Here is an 18965-nt window from a genome sequence, read left to right as displayed (position 1 = left end):
CCTACCCCATCTGTCTGTCTGCTCATTCGCTGATAGCATTCGACACAGAATGCTTTTTCTCTCCTTCTTTCTTTGCCCAGCTTTTAAAGTCGGTAGTCTTAGCCTTCTTCCAGATTCTGGACTCAGTTTTTACTTTTCCATTTTATAAATTCTAATGCCACTGTTCAAAGTATAATTACCCTTTAGCTTTTTTGTGGGAGGTGCTAGTATTGAACCTAGGCCTTTGCACTGAACTACATCCCCAGCCCATTATTTTATTATTCTATTCTATTCTTATTATTCTATTCTATTCTATTCTATTCTATTCTATTCTATTCTATTCTATTCTATTCTATTCTTCCTATTCTATTCTATTCTATCCTATTTGAGACAGTCTTGCTAAATTGCACAAGCTAGACTTCATTTGGGGATCTTCCTGCCTTACCTCCCAGAGTGTTGGAATTGCAGGTGTGCACCACTACATTCAGCTACCCTTTATCATTTTGTGTAGGTGCTTGTTGAATACCCAACTAGATTATAAGCTACTTAAGAGAAAGAATGATACCTTATGGTTGTATATCTACAAAACCAGTGGTTCCCAAAGGCGTTAGACCATCAGAATTCCCTAGGAGCTTTCACAAGTGTAGATTCTGACTTGAGGGAAAAGACTGAGAACCACTGCCATATAATACCTACCTATTCACATATAAGGATTGACATCAAGGGTGCTATTGGCAGCATCTCTGAGAAACTTTTGGTGAGTATCATGTTCCTAAGTCCCAAGATTGCTCACAAAGTTCTTGCAAAATCTTTGTAGCTCTTTAATTAACCCTTTTACTATTTACATTTGTGTGTTTGCTTATGTGTATCCAGTCTACCTGGTGGAGTCATCAGATTACATTTCCTTGCAACAAGACGATATATTGTTTGGCTAATATTTGCATTAATTTCAGGTAAACACTGTGTAGTTTTCAGTGACATATTTATTAAACATGTGATTTAAATAACCAGTAAAACATATCTGTACTGCTCTGTAGAACATGAAGGTGAAAACTTTTTCTGCTCCTCTGATTTTCTCATGGAGCAGGGGTGTGGATAGTATTTACCAACTCATTGAACAGTCGAACTGTAATTGGGACAACTGTAACTGTGCACTACATTGACGGTAAACAACATGATATACAGAGACCTTATTGAACAGAACATAAATAAAGGAATATGATATTTGGTGGGAAATCTCTTTACTTGTAGGTTTAAATATTGATCTCTGGGTTCTTTGGTGGAGAAATTCCACAGTAACGTATCTTTCGTACCCTCTGGCGCCATCTAGAGTCTCCTCTAGAAACTTCAGCAGCGTTTTAAGGGCCTTCAGAGACAGCAACCGCTGGAGACTCCTGGAGATCCTGTAGGAATTCTTTCAAGTTAGACATGCTCCTGCCTTCCAACAGTGTAGAAGATGCCTACTTTTTTTCAATCCAAAATTAATGAGACATCTCCCTTTCACTTCTCCTCAGTCTGGTTTTCTAGTGAATCAGATGCTCCAGTCTCTGACTAACTAGTATTTCCAGGACAGCCAGGTCGAAGTCCACAGACCACAGTCAAAACATTTGCTTCTGGCTTCTCTGGCTGGTGTTTTAGGAAGAAGGGAGGAGGAGCAGGAAGAAGGTGGGTGGAGAGGCGAGAATGTGGCACAGTCCTTCCGCTCTGGTCCAGAGCAAATCTGAAGGAGTATCCTTGTCCTTTATCCACAATATGTACAGAAACCTGTAACAGATGTGCTACAGCTGAAGTCAAGTCTAACAGGAAGTTCCATGTTCCTTAGCAGGATCCTGAGAGTCTGGAGGAGGTGACTAGGAAAAGGGTATGTCTCTGAAAATAAAACCAAAGAAATGAAAATAAGTATCTTTTCCTTTAAAAAATTAAAGAAAACAAGAAATCTTTCATCATATCTCTCCCTTGAAGCTCAAGATAAACTCTTCCTAGATTCCAGATTTTCTGCCATCTGAGTTACTTTTCCTAGGAAACTCAACTATCTCTACTGCACTATTTGAGATAAAGATGCTATCAGATTATCTCTGTCTCCCCAGGAGGCAGCATAAGGGATAGTGAGGCAACACCACGGTGTCAATACCAAATAGCAGTCAATAATGAGAATGTGACACATCCTGGAATAAGGATATCCTTAGAACATTTATCCTTAGAACTTATATATCCTTAGAACATTTCTACCCTGGAGGAATGGAAATCTTTAAACAAGTTCATTGTTATTACTCTATTGTCCTATTTATCTCCTGTTGCCAATACAATTTCCTTCATGGCCTGAAAACTTAATACATAATTAAAGCTGAATACATGATTATGTAAAAACAATCAAGCTTTCTATTGTTCTATTTCCTTAAAAAAAAAAAAGCCTAGTGTGATGGCACATGCTTTTATTTATTTATTTATTTATTTTTTAGCGCATGTTTTTAATCCCAGCTCTCTGGGATGCGAAGGCAGGAGGATCACAAGTTCAAGCTCACCCTAGACAACTTAGCACCTTAGTGAGATTCTGTCTTAAAATAAAAAAGGGGCAGGGATTTAGTTCAGTGTGAAGGCCTTGGATTCAATCCCCAGTGTGAAAAAAAGTCCTCATAGGCAACTTACCTTATGGGTTTGGGTCAAATGCGGTGTTTGTGAAAACTCCATATGTACCTAGGTGGCTAACAAACAAAAAAAGTACACTTGTTAGTCTTCAATGCAGTCTGACACAGAGATACTCTAGCAGTAGTTTCTAAAGAAGGGCAGTACTGTCCCCCTGACTTTTTTCTAAGGACATACAGTGAACAGGGGCCAAGATTACTGGATGTTCAAATAGGCATAGGATATAGAACTGTCCTGCTGTCCACATAGCTTTGCAACACCTGTTCCATATGCATACAGGCAGAAACCATTGAGCCTGGAACTGATCTGCTCTACATATAATTAAGTGGTTTTGGCATCTTTTAAATGAAATTGCTACGTTCACTGAGGGAAGATTATAATGGGCTTTACAAATCTTTGCCAAAGTTGTTTACCACTCTGAAAAATCAGGCTGCTGCTGACTATGTCTGTGATGCTGCTGGTGTCACTAATGCAGTATCCTCCAGCAGGCTGTCCAGCTGGCTGCTGCTTCATACCAGTTCTTCTGGGAGAATTCTGCAAGCTTCTACCAGCCTCATAGTATCTGCTAGCATAATGCTGAAGCGTTAGCAGTTTGTTTTTCTTACAAATCACTTTCCTTGATATTTTAATTAGGGTATTGGTGTATTTTTACAACATTATGGCCATCATCTGCATATTTTACTTCAGGATAGTAAAAGGGCATGGAGAAAGATTTATTTAAAAAGAAGGCAAGCATTATGTGTTATGGTTTATATCTAGATGTCTCCCCCAAAGCCTCATGTGCTCATAGATGAGGCTTTGGGGAGTGACTAGATCGTAGTTGTGTGACACTGGATCATATGTGTGTGATACTGGCTTAGTCCTCTGATTTGCTTAGCATGGTTCTGAGTGTGAGTGATAGACTTACTGAAGATGGAACACACACCCTGGGGTGAGTGGCACAAACCAATAGGCTTGTAGCCTGGATGGAATAAAAAATGAAAGAAGAAGGAATTTTCCCTGCTTCCCACGTGCCATGCCGTGGACTGTTTCTCCTTGGTCATGCCCCTCTGCCATACCACCCTGCCTTCAAGCCAGCTACTGTGGAATGAAGGCGCTACAGACTGTGCACTAAAATAAACCTCCTGCCAGGTGTTTTGTCCCAGCAATGAGAAAGTGATTAAGACGCTATGTGACTATCCTGCTCTAGTCGATGAGAAAGTCCAACTAGCAAAATGTACCCAATTATAGAACATTTCCATCTTACCTGTGAGGGCTCAAGGGGCATTTTCCATCATCTGAAATAAGAGAGAAAATATGAATGATTAGTTTAAAAGGAAAACAAATTATATGAAGGGGAAGAATCATTAGTGGTAGATATTATTGGGGAAAGTCAGCAGACTGGTTTTTAGATAGGTTTATTCCATGGAAGCATTGGGAACCATGTTTCCCTGAAAGGCAGGGCTTGTTTTAGGCTAAATGAAATATTTTACAATATTCAACTCCACAGTCCTCTCACTTCCTTCCTCTTACTTTTCAATACAACAATCTCTCCGCACACCTCTGAGGCCTTCAGCTTCTTTGTCCTTGAGGGCCGCTGTGGCTGTGTACTTCGTGGCATTCCTCACTCCCTGGGCCTCCTGATTCCCTTGGCTTCATTGCGGCAGGCTAATCACATAAACAAATCTGAACCAACAGAGCAGTTCATGTTTTCCTTCCCTCTAATATGTGTGAACAGGCATTTCCTGTCTTAATCCAAGCAGGACTCTGAGAGTTGTATTTTCAGACATGGTTTCAGCATTTTCCTATTATTTGGCCACAGAAAATGGGGGAGTCTGAAAGCCAAGTGGGATACGTCCAAGAGAAGTCTCCCATGCACAGGAAATGAGTTTATTTATTATTAAAGGTATCAGAGAATGGGTGACTCCTAGTCCTTTTCCAACTTAGAAATGTCTAAAAGTAAAGAAAGGAAAACTCTCAGGAGACAGTAAGATTTCAAATGTGTGTCCTTCCAGGGCTATATTACAAGATAGATAGATGATAGATAGATAGATAGATAGATAGATAGATAGATAGATAGATAATAGATAAATAGATAATAGATAGATAGATGATAGATAGACAAATGGAAACAGAAAGAAAGAGGGAGAGAGAGGAGGAGGAGAAGAAGAGGAGAGGAAGGAGGAAAGAGGGAGGGAGGGCCGGAGAGATGATGTGAATGGAGGAAGTAGTGTGATTCCTACATGACTGTGGAGATTAGGGTTCAGGTTTTAGGAATACTTCCTCTTTCTGGGTTGGTTGAGTAAACAAATGTTGCATAGAGGCATTAAATGTAGGTAGGCCTTGATACATCTCTCTGGTCTTTCATCAGAGTATTGCCTTTGGTCTGCTGTCTTGGTTACCCACTCACGGGAGAAAATGTGAAGGGGCTTTAGAAGAACTACCCCAATGTGATCGTAGCTTTGTGAATGGAGAGTGAGAAGAGGAGGGGATATGTATCCCTGATTCTGAGCAGCAAGAATGGATGTTGCAACTTTTGAGTTCAGTGAGGATTTTATCAAGTATTTTAACATAACTACATCCATAACCACGTTACCTGGATTTGAGCTTCCATTGCCCTTCTAATGTCCCTAGTTACTTTTTCTTTCATGTTTATTAGTACATGTTTGCGGTACATAATGATTACACTCATTGTGGGAAGTTGCTATGTGTACATGACGTGTCTTAGTTCTCTCTACTTCTCCTTCCAGTTACTTTTTAAGAGGATTGATAAAAAGAAAGCCATTCTATCTCATAGACAAGTTTATGAATTATGTGCAGGCTAGCTGTCGCAATGGATTAAGAAAGGATGCTTTAAACCTTGAGAGATGGGTGGTACCCTTCTTTTATTTCTAGACAAAAGATCTTTTTTCTGATGAAGTTTCCCTTATAGAGGGTCCTATCAATTTCATCACTTCCTCGCTTAAATCCTGCATCAACCGCACAAGTGTGCAGAAGAAAATGCAGATGTGCGAGCTTGTCAGGCCAGGTCTCTACCAAGCAGCTCCTTACAGCTCTCACTTCATCGCCTGCCTCTTCCCTAAGCCCCTTTGAACTCAGATGCACTCGGCTGTTGAACCTTTCTCCAAGATATTTCACTCTTTCATGACTTTTCACGTGCCATTTTCTCTTTTGGAACTCTATTTCTGTTTTCCTCCGTTGGACAATTCCCTCTCATTCTTCAAAGTTAAGCTTGAGAATAACATTCTGACCTAGTAGTCTGGTTTAGTCACCCTATTCTGTGTTGTGGTAATAACCAGGCCCTACATTTTTTTGTCATCACACGCTTAGCCCACTTTAGTATATGCACTAATTTAACTTGTCTGCCTCTACTACTGGTTTATACCTTGACGGCAAGAACCATCCGAGTGGGTTCCTTTGCCTATCAATCTATAAATGGCTAATTCCTGAAGGAATGAAAGACCTCTTTAGTTAGTTTTGGTGATTCCAGAGGATCCCAAATGCTGACCTTCAAAATTACCTCACCAGAATTTTTGATAACTAAATTTTAAAAATTCAGATTTATAGACCCAGTTACAAATCTCCCTATAGAAGCATCTGTATTTTTATGAGTTCTCCAGGTGGTTCTGGTTGGACAGTCAATCCTCTAGATCATTTACCTTGGTCTTGTTTGGCCAGAAAATGTTTCCAAACCTGACCTACTAAAGTTGTGGCTTTGTCACCCCATCCCAAAAAAGAAAGCAAGAGGAAGACTATTTACCTTTTTTTCTGAGACGTTTTCTTAGCAGAGCCAGGAGTGTCCCACCCATGGCCAGACCTGTTGTGGAAGCCACTGCTCCACCAAAGTAAGTCAGAGCTTGCTGGATAGCCGATGCCCCCTCTGCAAAAGAAACGCATGTAAGACAGGGATAAGAAGTGTCTGTGCAGAAGACCAGTCATTCCCAGAAAGGTCCCAAGAACTCTGAGGCAAGAGATCAAATAGGTTCGTCAAATATCCTGCCTGTGCTGATAAACTGGTGTGAAAGAGAATCTGGAAACCAGACATCCATGGCAACAGAGCGGAAATCAGGGTCTGGTTGTACTCCTAAGGCTTAAATAGCAAATATAATTTCTGAATGTGTCAGGGTAAAGGAATTAATTTGTAGGCACAAAAAATGCTACCTATGGAAGTTTGAGTAAATAAAGGGTAAACTTTTTGGCAATCAAAGGTTGAGATATGCAACAGAAAGTAGTCATAACAAGCTTCTAGGGAATAAAATGGAGAGTAGTTGGGGGCTGAAGTAAAGCTTGCAAACAGCATAATTAGGGAAGATCTGTGGCATTGTAGAGGAAGGAGGGTGGTAAACAAAAATCTAATAGTATGAAGTAGATATATTCAACAAAAAACTATTTAACACATTTTGAAACCACAAGATGTGTTAAACAGAGGTGATAAAGAAGTGAGAAAGCCCTATATCTGAGTGCTAAAAGGAGTGGTATTTGTCTACATAGAGTCACTGAACTGGACTCCTACTGCTCGGCATAAAGCAAGGAGATTCTGTCTGACTCACTGTGGAACGTTTATTAATTAAGCAGAAACCCAGCAATGGAATGGAAGATCATTGTGAGAGATATCCAGAGAAGAAACACTGATTTTGTGTTTTTCATATCTTGGTGGCTTCCTAAGACAAGAGGCATGTACCTTGGCAGGTAGGCGTGGTGGCTGACCAGTGGCCATTATCTTGGCACGTTGCTCTTGTAGAACCATTAAGTAGCTGACCCTCTGGACAATGGAAAGTGCAGTCTGAGCCGTAGCGGAAATTTCCCCAGGGATCAGAGCAGTTCATCACTAGTGGATTATTAACGTGCAGTGCAGGGCATTTGATCGCTGCAGGAAAGAAGGCAGGACAAACAAAGATGTGGAATGAAGGTAAGTGAGATTATGGTTCTACTTATAACCTATTGCCAGTAGCCAAAGGAGAATATAAAGGTCAGAAAGGGTATGACCCATTTGCAGTATTCACATCAGCTTCTCCAATATCACACACGTGAAAACAGCCACTCAAAGCATGCTGCTCAAAGAACGGGTGGACACGAGGTATCATCCAGTAAATATCTGCTAATGGATTGATCTTGCCTTCAAAAATACTACCTATAACTACTATCTTGTCTCTCAAAAATGCTTTTCTTCTAAGTGTTACTATTGATACAGTGGTGATTAACTGGCATGTCAGCATGTGACTATTCAAATACTTTATAAGCATTTAGTGTTCATGTGGACACTGGCAACTTGAAAGAATTAGAGACCATTACCTCTCTATTTTTCAGGGAACTTCATATTATTCTAACTTATGGTCATGACAGTAAAGCTCAGGAAATTATATTTAATTCAAATAAATGTTCTTGGGCAGTAGTGATGTTTGTAAAGCTCCGAGTGTGCTTTCAGGGGGATGTGAAGAGAAAAGAGACATGGGGCTCAATATTCCATGTACAGAGGATAGGTCTCAAGAGGCATTAGACAGCTTTAACTATTTAGGTACTAATTAATAGAATATGCAATCTTTATACTGTCACCCAGTTCAAAAAATTACAACTTCACAGTTCATGCAGTTTGTTTCATGTTCGGCATGCTTATAGTTCTAACACACTTTAGACATCTGTGGAGGAAGGGCAGGTGATGGGCCTGCTGCTCATTACTTGACACTGGGATCAGTGGAGTTTCATGGAGGATGTGACACTTGCCATAATTGTTGGGTTGGGTGGGATTTCAATGGGCACATACAGTGTTTGACTGAATGCATCAAAACTGCTCCCCTGACCTTACCTTTGCATTCTGGTGTTACTGCTGTCCATTGTCCTGAAGTTTTGCATCTGAGAGCATTGTTTCCTATGAGTGTGAATCCAGCTTTGCATCCAAAGTAACAGGTGGTATTCAAACCAAAGGTTCCCAGGTGATGCCTGCAGAACATTGTCCCCTGCCCAGGAATGGCAAGGGCTGGGCATCGCACCACAGGAGCAGGAGCTGACCGTACAGCTATCATAAGAAAATGTTTCAATTAGAGAACACCCAATTAAAAGGAGCATGTCCAAGTTAATGGCCAATACAGAGTAATGACCTCCACTCCTTTCCTTTCTAATAAGGGGCATGCTGGCATAAGACAGTTATGGAAAACTATTATCTATTAACTTTGAGTATGGAAAACCAGATGAGGAAGAGCATTTAAAAGTGCCCTTGGAGAGATGATTATGGTGGCCATAAGAAGAAACAGGAGGTTAATATTACCAATTATTTTTTTAAAGAAACAACAGAGGAGGTGCAGAAACACAGCAATTCAGTGAAAGGCCAAATTTACAAAGGCCAATCACCTATCCTCCCCTGCTACATTGGGAGGTGATACTCTTCTGTGGTCAAAGGTCAGCATGCAAGGTGAAATATGAATGATGCCACTGGCTTTGTCATTAACTTGCCATGTGGCAGGAACATGACAACAGACTCCTGTGTGCCTCTGTTGAAAAATTAGGCCCTGTTATTCTCTGAGCAACAATGTAATGAACAGCATTCAATTTGCCCAATAAAGTTGAGCAAAAGAAGTTAAAGAAATGAAACAATTTTTTTTTGAAACAAATTTTGGCATAAGAACTAGTATTTTATTTGCAAACCTAACAAAGTCCTATCCTTAGAAAAAATTTTAACCCACAGGCTGTGCTTGCTATACCAAAACGGTAGTATGAATATGTATCTGTCATGTACAAGAGCTATGTAAATGACTTTTTATCTCTGCAGAAAAATTTCCAAGAGTAGAATAGTCTCAGTGAACATCTAGTATTACCTTTACATGTTGGTAGAGGTGCTGACCATCTTCCGGAAGCTGTGCATTCTGTATTGTTCAAGCCGTCTAACTTAAAGCCCTTGTCACAGGAGAAATGACAGCTGGAGCCGACGCTAAATTCTCCATAAGCATGAGAACAATCCAGGCTGCCCCACTGTGGGGCAAAGAGTTCTGGGCACTTGATGGCTGCAATGTCAAGTTGAGAGTGTCATAATCTCCAAGTTTATTCAGAAGTTCTGTGATTCACAAAGTTCATTCACTCATATATTTGATAAATATTTAGGGAAAACCTACTGTATTTCAGGTATTTGCTAAGCATCTGGCATTTACCACAGAGGAAGGGATGGTGGGTTTGCAAAGAAGAGAACATACAGGGGTCATAAAGAAAGGAAGTTGAGGATTTAAGCAGTCATAACACAACTCCATCCTCTTTTTGTCTACATGCTCTGCTTCAGGGATCTTATGTCCTTCCCCACCTCTATTGTGTTATCTGAATGGCCACAGTCCAGAATTTCATGTGTCTTTCTTCCAGTCTGTGACCACTTTCCCTGAGATATCCAGCCTTCTCTTCAAACTCAATACATTAACAGCTGTAATGATCACTGCTGTAAACCATTTCCTCTATTTGCATCCTCAGGGTGGTTTTTCTACCACAGTTCCACAGCAAAAGAACACTCAAAACTCCTGGTCAAGATAGCTAAGCTCTGGAGAATACCAGGTGTGTCCTTGGTTCACATTGCCCTGAATGTCTTCTATTTCTGTTGGGTCCAACTCATCATAGGCCCTCTGAAGCCAGAGCTCATCACCACAGCCAGAACTTCCCTCTGTGCACCTCAACATTTTGTTTGAATTCACCTGCTCTCATATCATTTTCATATCTTTCCTCTTCTGCTGGACAGAAAGCTTCTAAAGCCCAAGAATCATTTGTCTTGGTTGCCCTTAATTCCCACTGCAGGATCTTCTTAGGGGATGATGGTGTTCAATAACCAAATGCCAGGTTGATGAACATATGAATTTCTATTTATCCACCTCAGTTTCTCTTCAAAATTGTTTTGATAGGTGATTGCTGAGGGTGGTGCTGGGGATTAAAAATCTAAGGACTCAGATGTATGGGGAAAAGAGAACAAGCATGTGCCAAAATCTAGAGGATAAATTTGAAAGATGAAGTAGGAACACAGGCAAAAAAACACAACAAAACCAATAACAGAAATTATATCTCAAAATCAGGATAAAGGTTAACAGTTCTGAGGTCCATCTTTGGCCACAGGCACTGTCCATGGTGAGGGTCAGTTCCAGTCCCGGGGAAGCACTGGGGTGGCTAGGCCTACAGAGGAGAGGCAAATGCCACTTCTTGTGGGGGGAGAAGAGGACTGAACAGAAGTGAAAGGGAATCGGGGCTTCAGAGGTCACAGATTTAGTAACCATATTGTTTGCATAGATGATTTAACACTTTCATGAGATATTTTTAGGGAGTTTTGATTCTTTGGCCTTAAAAGAGAATATCAGGTAGCGGAGTCCCTGATAAATGTCAGTGGAATGAATGACTTAGAGAGAGAAGTGAATGAATGAACAAAGAAGCACAAGCCCTAATGTTCCACATTGCCAGGGTGGCTTGTTGTGAAACTTCACAGCAGATGGAAGCATTCCACGCCCTGTAACCTACAGAGTTCTTCAGTGTGGAGGAAGCCTCAGAGGTGATCCTGCCTACGCCTCTTGTTTGTTGTTGTTGATTTTGTTTTTAAACTGAGGAAGCTTAAGAGAGTGACAAGACCTTAATGCCCCGTGATGGGGTAGGGGTCTGGAGAGCAATATCCATCTTGGGATATTAATCTAGTGCTTGTTGCACTAATACACTGCTACTGATATAATCGCTCATCTGATTACCACACGCTATCTTTTCTAAGATTTATGTTAGCAGTTGAGGTTGCAGCCTGTGGAATGGAAGACAGTAAATTTACAGGTGACAGACGCAGGATTTAGAAGCCTTGCCACTGGAGGGCAGTGCAGTGTAATGGTGAATACACCTTGTAGGCAAGCCTGGGTTTGACTCCTGCCCTCATAACCTCCTAGTTATATGTCTTTGCCAGCTACTCATTCTTGTAAAGCCTCACTGTCTTCTTCAGAACGGAGATAATAGTAAGCATCTTAAGGGGAGGAATGGTTGTGTGGACTGAGTGAAAAAATTCCCAAGAGACAGCTGGTACTACACAAGCAATGAATATTCACTGTTAATTCCAGTCTTGTTATTACTGACTGCACTAAAGAGTACACTGGAATACCAGTGGTGCTTCCTGAAGCTAAGGGGGAGGAATGACAGACTATGCACTAAGCGAGATATTGTGCTGGCCAGGTGTTTGGGTTGATAAAGATAGACAGGATTCACCCCTGCCTTTGAGGACTCTATGAATTCATGGTCAGTAGGGCTTGTGCTTGAGGAAATTTTAAGAGTAAACAATAAGCTTCAGTAGAACAGATATCTGTATGAGCTACTCTGTTCTGTCTAGCTGCTGCAGAGGATATAAGAAGGAAAAACAGCACCTGTCCTCAAGTGCTTTGTAACCCATAGAGAAGTAGAGGGCAGAGTCAGTGTACAGTTAGTCCACAGTGAAATCACACCCATCCCGAAAGGCTCAGTGTGGGGGATTTAGTGCTCAGTAAAGATGGGTGTATGACTGAGTGAATGGTGTAACAGAAAAAGACTATATGAGGAAATAAAAGTTTCAGTGAAATAGTTGAACTTTATCACTTTCTAACTGTGTGACCTTGGACAAATGACCTAACCTATCTGAGTCTGTGTTTCTTTCTCCTGTATAAAATGGAGATGCTGCTGTGGTTAACATCATGATGATATAACAGTACCTCATATAACTGTGGAATGTTTAGCTCAGTGTATTACAAGATTATTCAGGAAAGCGAGAGGGAGGGAGAGATAGAGACAGACAAACAGAGACAGAGACAGAGACACACCGTGGTATATATTGCCATGCGTTAGCTCAAGAACACAGTTGTGTAACTCCCTGATGCTGCTCCATTCTAGTGCTGCCTGAGAAGCTGTCAGGAGAAACAGACCCAGAACCTACCTGTGCACGTTGGTGGGGAGCCTGTCCAGTGTCCAGATGGAGTGCAGTCCACTCTTTCTGATCCAGATAAAGAGAACCCCTCATCACAGGCGAAGTGGCATGTGGATTTGTAACTAGAACTCCCGAGAGGCTGGATGCAGCTCATCATTCCATTCTGAGGGCCTAGCAAGGGGGTGCAGGGAGTGGCTGCAGTAGGCATGACAGGGGAGAGAAGAGACTAGGTTAGTACTCTACAGCCTGACACCAATGGTGTGTGTGTGTGTGTGTGTGTGTGTGTGTGTGTGTGTATGAGAGAGAGAGAGACAGAGAGAGAGACAGGCACACACACACTGAATACACAAGCGCAGCAGCACTGCGTGAAAGTGAGTATGCCAATTTCCCAGTGCTATCTCCTGCTAGACGTTATGCAACTGTAAGACAGCAGTTGACAGTTGATTGATGCTCAGAAATGCCACCCAGAGAGAGCTAGGAAGGGGATTTTAGGAGGCAGTTAGGGCTGTGTTTGGAGAGAGCCGTGCAGCTTCTTTCGGCTGCCCTAGTTGGGAGTGGGAGTGGTTGCCTGATATCTCCTTCAAACAGACCTAATGACCCGGCCAGAAAACAATGAATGGGAACAGAAGAATGGAGTGAATGACTTTCTCTCCTCTCTCCAACCAAATGGTGGAAAGAATCTAGGTTCATATTGTTACTTGCTAGCAATGTGTAGCAATATATCTCTGTATACTATATGTTCTAAGCCTCAGTTGCTTCATCTTTGACATAGGAAAAAGCATAATCCTTTCCTTGCAGGTAGACTTAGCTATATAACAAGTTAATTAATCTACATAAATATTAAATTTAAAGTCCAATAAAAAATCATAACTACAAGTAGGCACATAATTCATCAGCTGTCTTCAAATGTTAATTTACACCTGTTCCCAACAGAAATGATTTTATAAGAGGTTAAATTAGGTCTCATGGGGTTGGTTTTTATTTTTGCCAGTTTATAAACAAATTTTTGTTGCTGAGGGACTTGCTTATGTTAGTGATCATGCTGTGTGGTTTTTGGCAACTTGCTTAACCTTTCTGAATTTCAAGATCTCAAAATGGGAAACTAGTATTACATAGCTCCCAGGATTCTTACTAGGATCAAAAGTGAAAACACTGTCAATGCAAATGTTAATACCTGTCAAGCTGTCCCTCTACCAGTTAACAAAATAATAAAGCCCAGATTAAACATATTAACATTTAAAAGTAAAGAGTAATTGAACATATGGTTTCAGATATCTCTTCCTCTTTGTCTGTCCTGGTTGACAAGGTGTGGCTTTAGGCAAGAGACAGTGGTGGTGTCCGTCCTAGGACCATTTTTAACCACTGACTGAATGGCGTAAGGTTTCGGAAGTGTATTATGTATCTTTGCCTTCCCTTGCCCTTTCTCGCTACATTCCTGTCCATCCAGGTACTAACCAGGCCCAGCCCTCCTTAGCTTGTGAGATCAGATGCAGTCGGGCATGTTCAGGGCATTACAGCTTTTGGGGCTTTGCCTTTGCCCAGCACAGGTGAATGTGGAGAAGTGGGGAGGGGATGAAAAGGGCAATTGTCTGATAACATGCTCAGGAGTGTTGTAATAGCCAGGAAGTGGATTACAAGCCTCATGGTCCCTTCCTGTGCAGACCACAACTGGGTATTGCACTTGTTGCACACCCAGAAACAGAACGAGAAAGATCAGTCAGAGTAAACAAAAAGTGAAAAGCAGAAGGGAAACTGGAAGGTCACAGGAAGCTGGGGTGAGTGGCAACCACATCTCTCTGAAATATCTCAGGCAGGACAGTATGGAGTAATCCATGCCTTACACAGCCAGCGTTTCCCAGAAGGGCTACCATCTCTGTGATCGCCCTCCAAGGGACTCCCAGCTCTCCCCCAGGGCTGTGCAGACTTTGTCACATAGCCAGGCTTCACTGTGGCCAGGACGGGGCTGAGGAGCAAGGTCACAGCCCCCCCAGTTCGCTCCAGACTCAGAACTGGGTCCCTCCTCAGCCCTGTGGCTTGCCGTGCCCTCTCAGGCCTTGGGACAAAAGACATTGCATTCTGCTGCACTCATTTGGCCATTTGTTCATTAATTAACTCAATTATTTATTCATTTACTGTGTGAGGGACCTAACAGTATAGGGTGTGTGTGTGTGTGTGCGCGCGCGCGCACGCACGCACACACACATGAACTTGTGCATGACCTGAATAGCAAGTGGTTTCCTCTTCTTAGAAAACATGAATCTGCCTGCTTTCTCTCAGATATTGAAAGTCTGTGAAAGTTATGGCAAGTAATGCAGAAATATTTCATCTTTTACACATTCAGTTTTATTATTAATATTGTGTATGTGTGTGTATATATATATATGATAAAAACACTAATGGCGGGGCAGGGGTAATTCAGAAGAATTCATACCAGAATGCTAACTATGTGAGGGTGGAGATATTTAAGAGAATATTCTTCATTTTTCTATTTTCTTATCCTTCTGTAAATTTAGTAAATGAAAGTCTTGCTTTGTGAAAAAAAATCAGTGTTTGCCATAAATGTAACTAAAGAGTTGGATAATTGAGTAAAAAAGTGAATTGAGAATATACAGACATACATCTAAACATGGAGGATGAAAACCCATTCTGTTTCATGCAGGATGTTACAATATTGACAGACTACATGGGCTTTTAACTATCAAGTGCAGTGCAGATATAAATACATTTGAACTATTTGTTTCTTTGTTCTGTGAGTTCTGCAGCCCCTGGCTTATGGAGTAGTTTCTTTCTCTGTCCATCATCCTCCACTTTATCTTAAGTGTGTTTCTCCAATATTATACTGATAGATTTCTGAGTGTGTTTCAATGAGACACATGTAAAGTCTGCCCCTCCCACTCCGCCATTCCTCTCCATGGCTCCTAGAGGGAAAGTGCCAGATCAACCACAGGACAAACATTCTAAAACTGTTTTTCCTCCTTCTTTCTAGATGCTATTTTTACTCTAAAATACAGCCTTTAAAAACATTGCCTGCAATTTATTTCCAAGAGGTTGGAAAGAATGTCCTCTTACCTTGGCATGCTGGAGGGGCAGCGCTCCATTGTCCTGTAGCCAAGCACTGTAGTGTACTTGCTCCCACCAGGAGCGAGCCTTCATCACAGGTGAAGTCACAGACTGACCCGTACCTAAAGGCGCCGAAGGGGTGGGAGCAGTTCATCTGGACCTTGCTTGGAGTAAGGAAGTCCTGGCACTGCAAAGCTAAAGGGTGAAGAAATGTAGGGGTGAGGGAGCAGCAACACGTAAGTATTTGCTGGTTTTGACACGTTTATCTTTTCTAGTGCCAAAAACGGGGCTTCCTCAGTTGAGTTTACTTATTTTGGAAAATGAAAAATGTATTGTTCAATGGGACCTGGAAGATTTTGTAAGGAAAATATTAAACCATTAAGGAGTTTTTTGGCAAGATGTATCAATAATTCTTAAATTATCAGACTTTTGAACCCAAGGATCTCTGCTAAGTATAATAAAGATGGAAGTCAAAGATCAGTTCAGAGATTTCATTGATATTATTTGTAAGACCAAAATATTAAAAACAAGCATAAATATCACTAATCTGGGGCTGCAAATAAATTATAATGATCTCTGAAAAGAACATTAATGGTCTCTGAAAATTATATATTTCACTTTGGAAAGATAGACGAAATATCTCAATGTATGCTCCTAAGTGAAAAAGCAGAATAAAAATAATGAACATAATCAGTTACACCATGATCTTAATCGTGTAGCTAGATACTCATATATGGAGAGGGCATGCATTCTCTGAGTTGCAATAGAAAAATACAGTGAATATATATTAAAAATTTTTAAAAATGTATTATAATAAAAGACACATTGCTACTAGTCCCTCTCAAAATACTCTCCTTTGCTTCAGAAATACTTATTCCATTGCCTTTGACACTTTCTGAAGCAGTTCTGGAAGTCCTCTTGTCTTTAGTTGTGCTGTTGTGGCTGCCTTGACGTCCTGAATGGTTCATAATATTCACCTCTCACGGTCATTTTGACTTTCAGAGCCAGAAGTCAAATAGTGCCAAAACTAATGAATAATGTGGATGAGGACACACCATGATGGTTTTACAAGCCTGCCTTTCCTGTGGATGGCACCCGGCAGCAGCGTTCATAGTATTTTTTTTTAATATCACATCTCATGAAGATACTCAGGAAAGAGAACTTCCAAACTGTTTCAGAAAATGGCAAGGATGATAGGATGAGTGGGTTTGAAGTAAGGGGAAGTATTTTGAGGAGGACTGATGCCAATAGGTCTTACTGTTTTTCATTTTTTAAATGCACACTGTATTTTGTGATAAACCCTTGTAAGTACAATCATATGGTACTTGTTTCAGAGGAATTGGTTTAATGGACCATAGTATAATGGAACTGGTTTGAAGGAACATAGTATAATGTCCTTAAAGTTCATTTGCATTGCAGCATGAGTCAGAATTCCCTTCCTGTCTAAGGGTGAGTGCTGTTCTGTTGTAGGTATACCACATTTGTTTTTCCATTCATCTATTGGTTTTCACTTGGATGGCTTGCACATCTTACATATTGAGAATAATGCTGCTGTGAATATGGGTGTACAAATATCTCAACAAAACTTTGCAAACCACTGCTTCATTATAAAATGAGGGTAGATGTAGACCAGAGAACTGATAAATTGCTGAGAGATCTCAGTAAATGGCAACATGAAATGCCAGTATTATACTAAACTGTGTGGGGTACAGTTTGTAAATAAACAATCCTAGTGAATTCCCTGTGCTGTAGTTCTTGCTTAAGAGTAAAATATTGAAAACATGAAGTAGTGAAAGAGAGTCATTTTGTCAAGTCAGTCACAGACATATGACTTATGAAGTAATAGTATCATCATTTTTTAAATATATATACAGCTGATAGACATTTTAAAGTTGCTTTTACACGTTAATTCACAACAACCAGTGAGGTAGGAAAGTAAAGCAAATAACAGCGTCCCCCATTTTACAGAAGATTCTGAGCCTCAGAGAGTCCAGTAGCTTGGTGGCCAGAATGACAGACCTGGACCAAATGCCTTGTGCATTCCTCTTCCCCGTCCATGCTGTTCCTCCTGCACCATTCCTTTCCCCCATCTCCAGCTCCTCTACCAATCCCATACCTGTCAATCCAAAGACCCTAAACTTGACTACCCTGTAATGAATGTGTTGTGCCTGAGACTGGCTTTGCTCACCAGTATGACTCTAGTGCCGTGCCCAAAGGGCCTGGTGCATGGTAGGTTCTCGGCAGATGTCTCCTGGATAAGCCAGTGACAGTGCTAAATGCAGCTGGTGATGCCCTTAGTGACTGGAAGGCACAGAAGTGTGTCAGTGTCACAGTACCTTGACAGATTGGGGCTGGTGCTGTCCACTGTCCCAGGTCACCACACTGAAGGACATCAGCTCCTCTTAGCATGAAGCCCTCTGCACAATGGAAGCTGCAACTGGTGTTGTACTGAAATGCTGCTGACGAGGGTGAGCACTCCATTCCTCCATGGATGGGGCTCTCCAAAGGGCTGCATGTGATGGCTGTAGGGAAAAGGTTGTTGGAGGCTGAGTCATAGAAGGAAGGGCCCCGTTCTTTTTCAGAAGAGACTCCTGGGAGATTCTATGTCTTTCCTACCTACATTGTCACTAGGTTCACAGCCTCAAATCCTTCTTTTCCAAAAGGAAATCTGCCTTTGGTATGCCCCATCTGGCTCCCTCACCCACCCTGGGTCTCAGCTCAGACTTCCTTTCCTTCGGATGCCCTTGCTGCCACCCCGATGAAGGGCAGGAGCTGCTCCAGTGCGCTCCCACGATCCCTGCTCTTGTGCCATTCACACTGGTACCCCATGGTGTCCTTAAGGCTGTGCTTGGCCATTCAGAGTCATATCCCAGAGCCTAGCCTTTGCTGTCGGGTACAGCAAAGTGTCCCTTAAATGCGGATCGGCATGTTTCTTGGATCTGGAAAGAATAGGTGCAGAAAAAGGCTGGCTTTATAAGGAAAACTCTGAAATTGCATAGCTTATTGTTGGCACTGCTACCTAGTACTGTAAAATGATCCCAAAGGTCTTTGTCTCATGGGCACAGGATGTCATCCCAATCATAGTTCGGTTGCCCCGTGAGCACAGCCCAAAGTGAGTTCCTGAGAGCGTTACACTCTGGATGACCTAGGTTCTGAAAATACGCGTTTTCCTGTACTTTCCCTTGGAGGCTTTTTAGGTCCAGGGTATTCCTGAGGTTTTGGCCTCTGGTTTTATAGAATTGAGGCATTTAAGGAACAAAGATCCTCTAGTGCATCTCTTTTGCTTTACAGATGAGATATGTGCAGTTCAGAAATATTAAATGACCTCCCTAAAATCCCGTAGCTGAAGATACCAGAGCTGGGCTCATGACTTCAGTCTGCAAATTCATTAATTCCAGTAAGCATTTTCCTACTCCACTCTTCC

The 18965-nt window shown here is 41.5% G+C and overlaps 1 protein-coding gene across 1 annotated transcript in view; it reads right to left on the bottom strand.

Annotated features, from left to right (window-relative positions):
* Positions 1-944: 944 nt before the first annotated feature.
* Selp (selectin P (granule membrane protein 140kDa, antigen CD62)) overlaps positions 945-18965 on the bottom strand; it is a 34500-nt gene continuing 16479 nt past the window's right edge. The window contains exons 7-16 of the mRNA XM_005398187.2: positions 17878-18063; positions 15551-15736; positions 12491-12676; positions 9411-9596; positions 8405-8614; positions 7283-7468; positions 6362-6481; positions 3869-3899; positions 2626-2681; positions 945-1848 (exon numbers count right to left, since the gene is read on the bottom strand). Coding sequence (XP_005398244.1) covers positions 2627-2681; positions 3869-3899; positions 6362-6481; positions 7283-7468; positions 8405-8614; positions 9411-9596; positions 12491-12676; positions 15551-15736; positions 17878-18063 — 1346 coding nt within the window. The 3' untranslated portion in view covers positions 945-1848; position 2626. The remainder of the gene's footprint in view (positions 1849-2625; positions 2682-3868; positions 3900-6361; positions 6482-7282; positions 7469-8404; positions 8615-9410; positions 9597-12490; positions 12677-15550; positions 15737-17877; positions 18064-18965) is intronic.

This window comes from Chinchilla lanigera, unplaced genomic scaffold (assembly GCF_000276665.1).
Source record: "Chinchilla lanigera isolate Chin_1 unplaced genomic scaffold, ChiLan1.0 scaffold00061, whole genome shotgun sequence".
Classification (NCBI taxonomy): Eukaryota; Metazoa; Chordata; class Mammalia; order Rodentia; family Chinchillidae; genus Chinchilla; species Chinchilla lanigera.
This window is presented reverse-complemented; position numbering and strand designations above follow the sequence as displayed.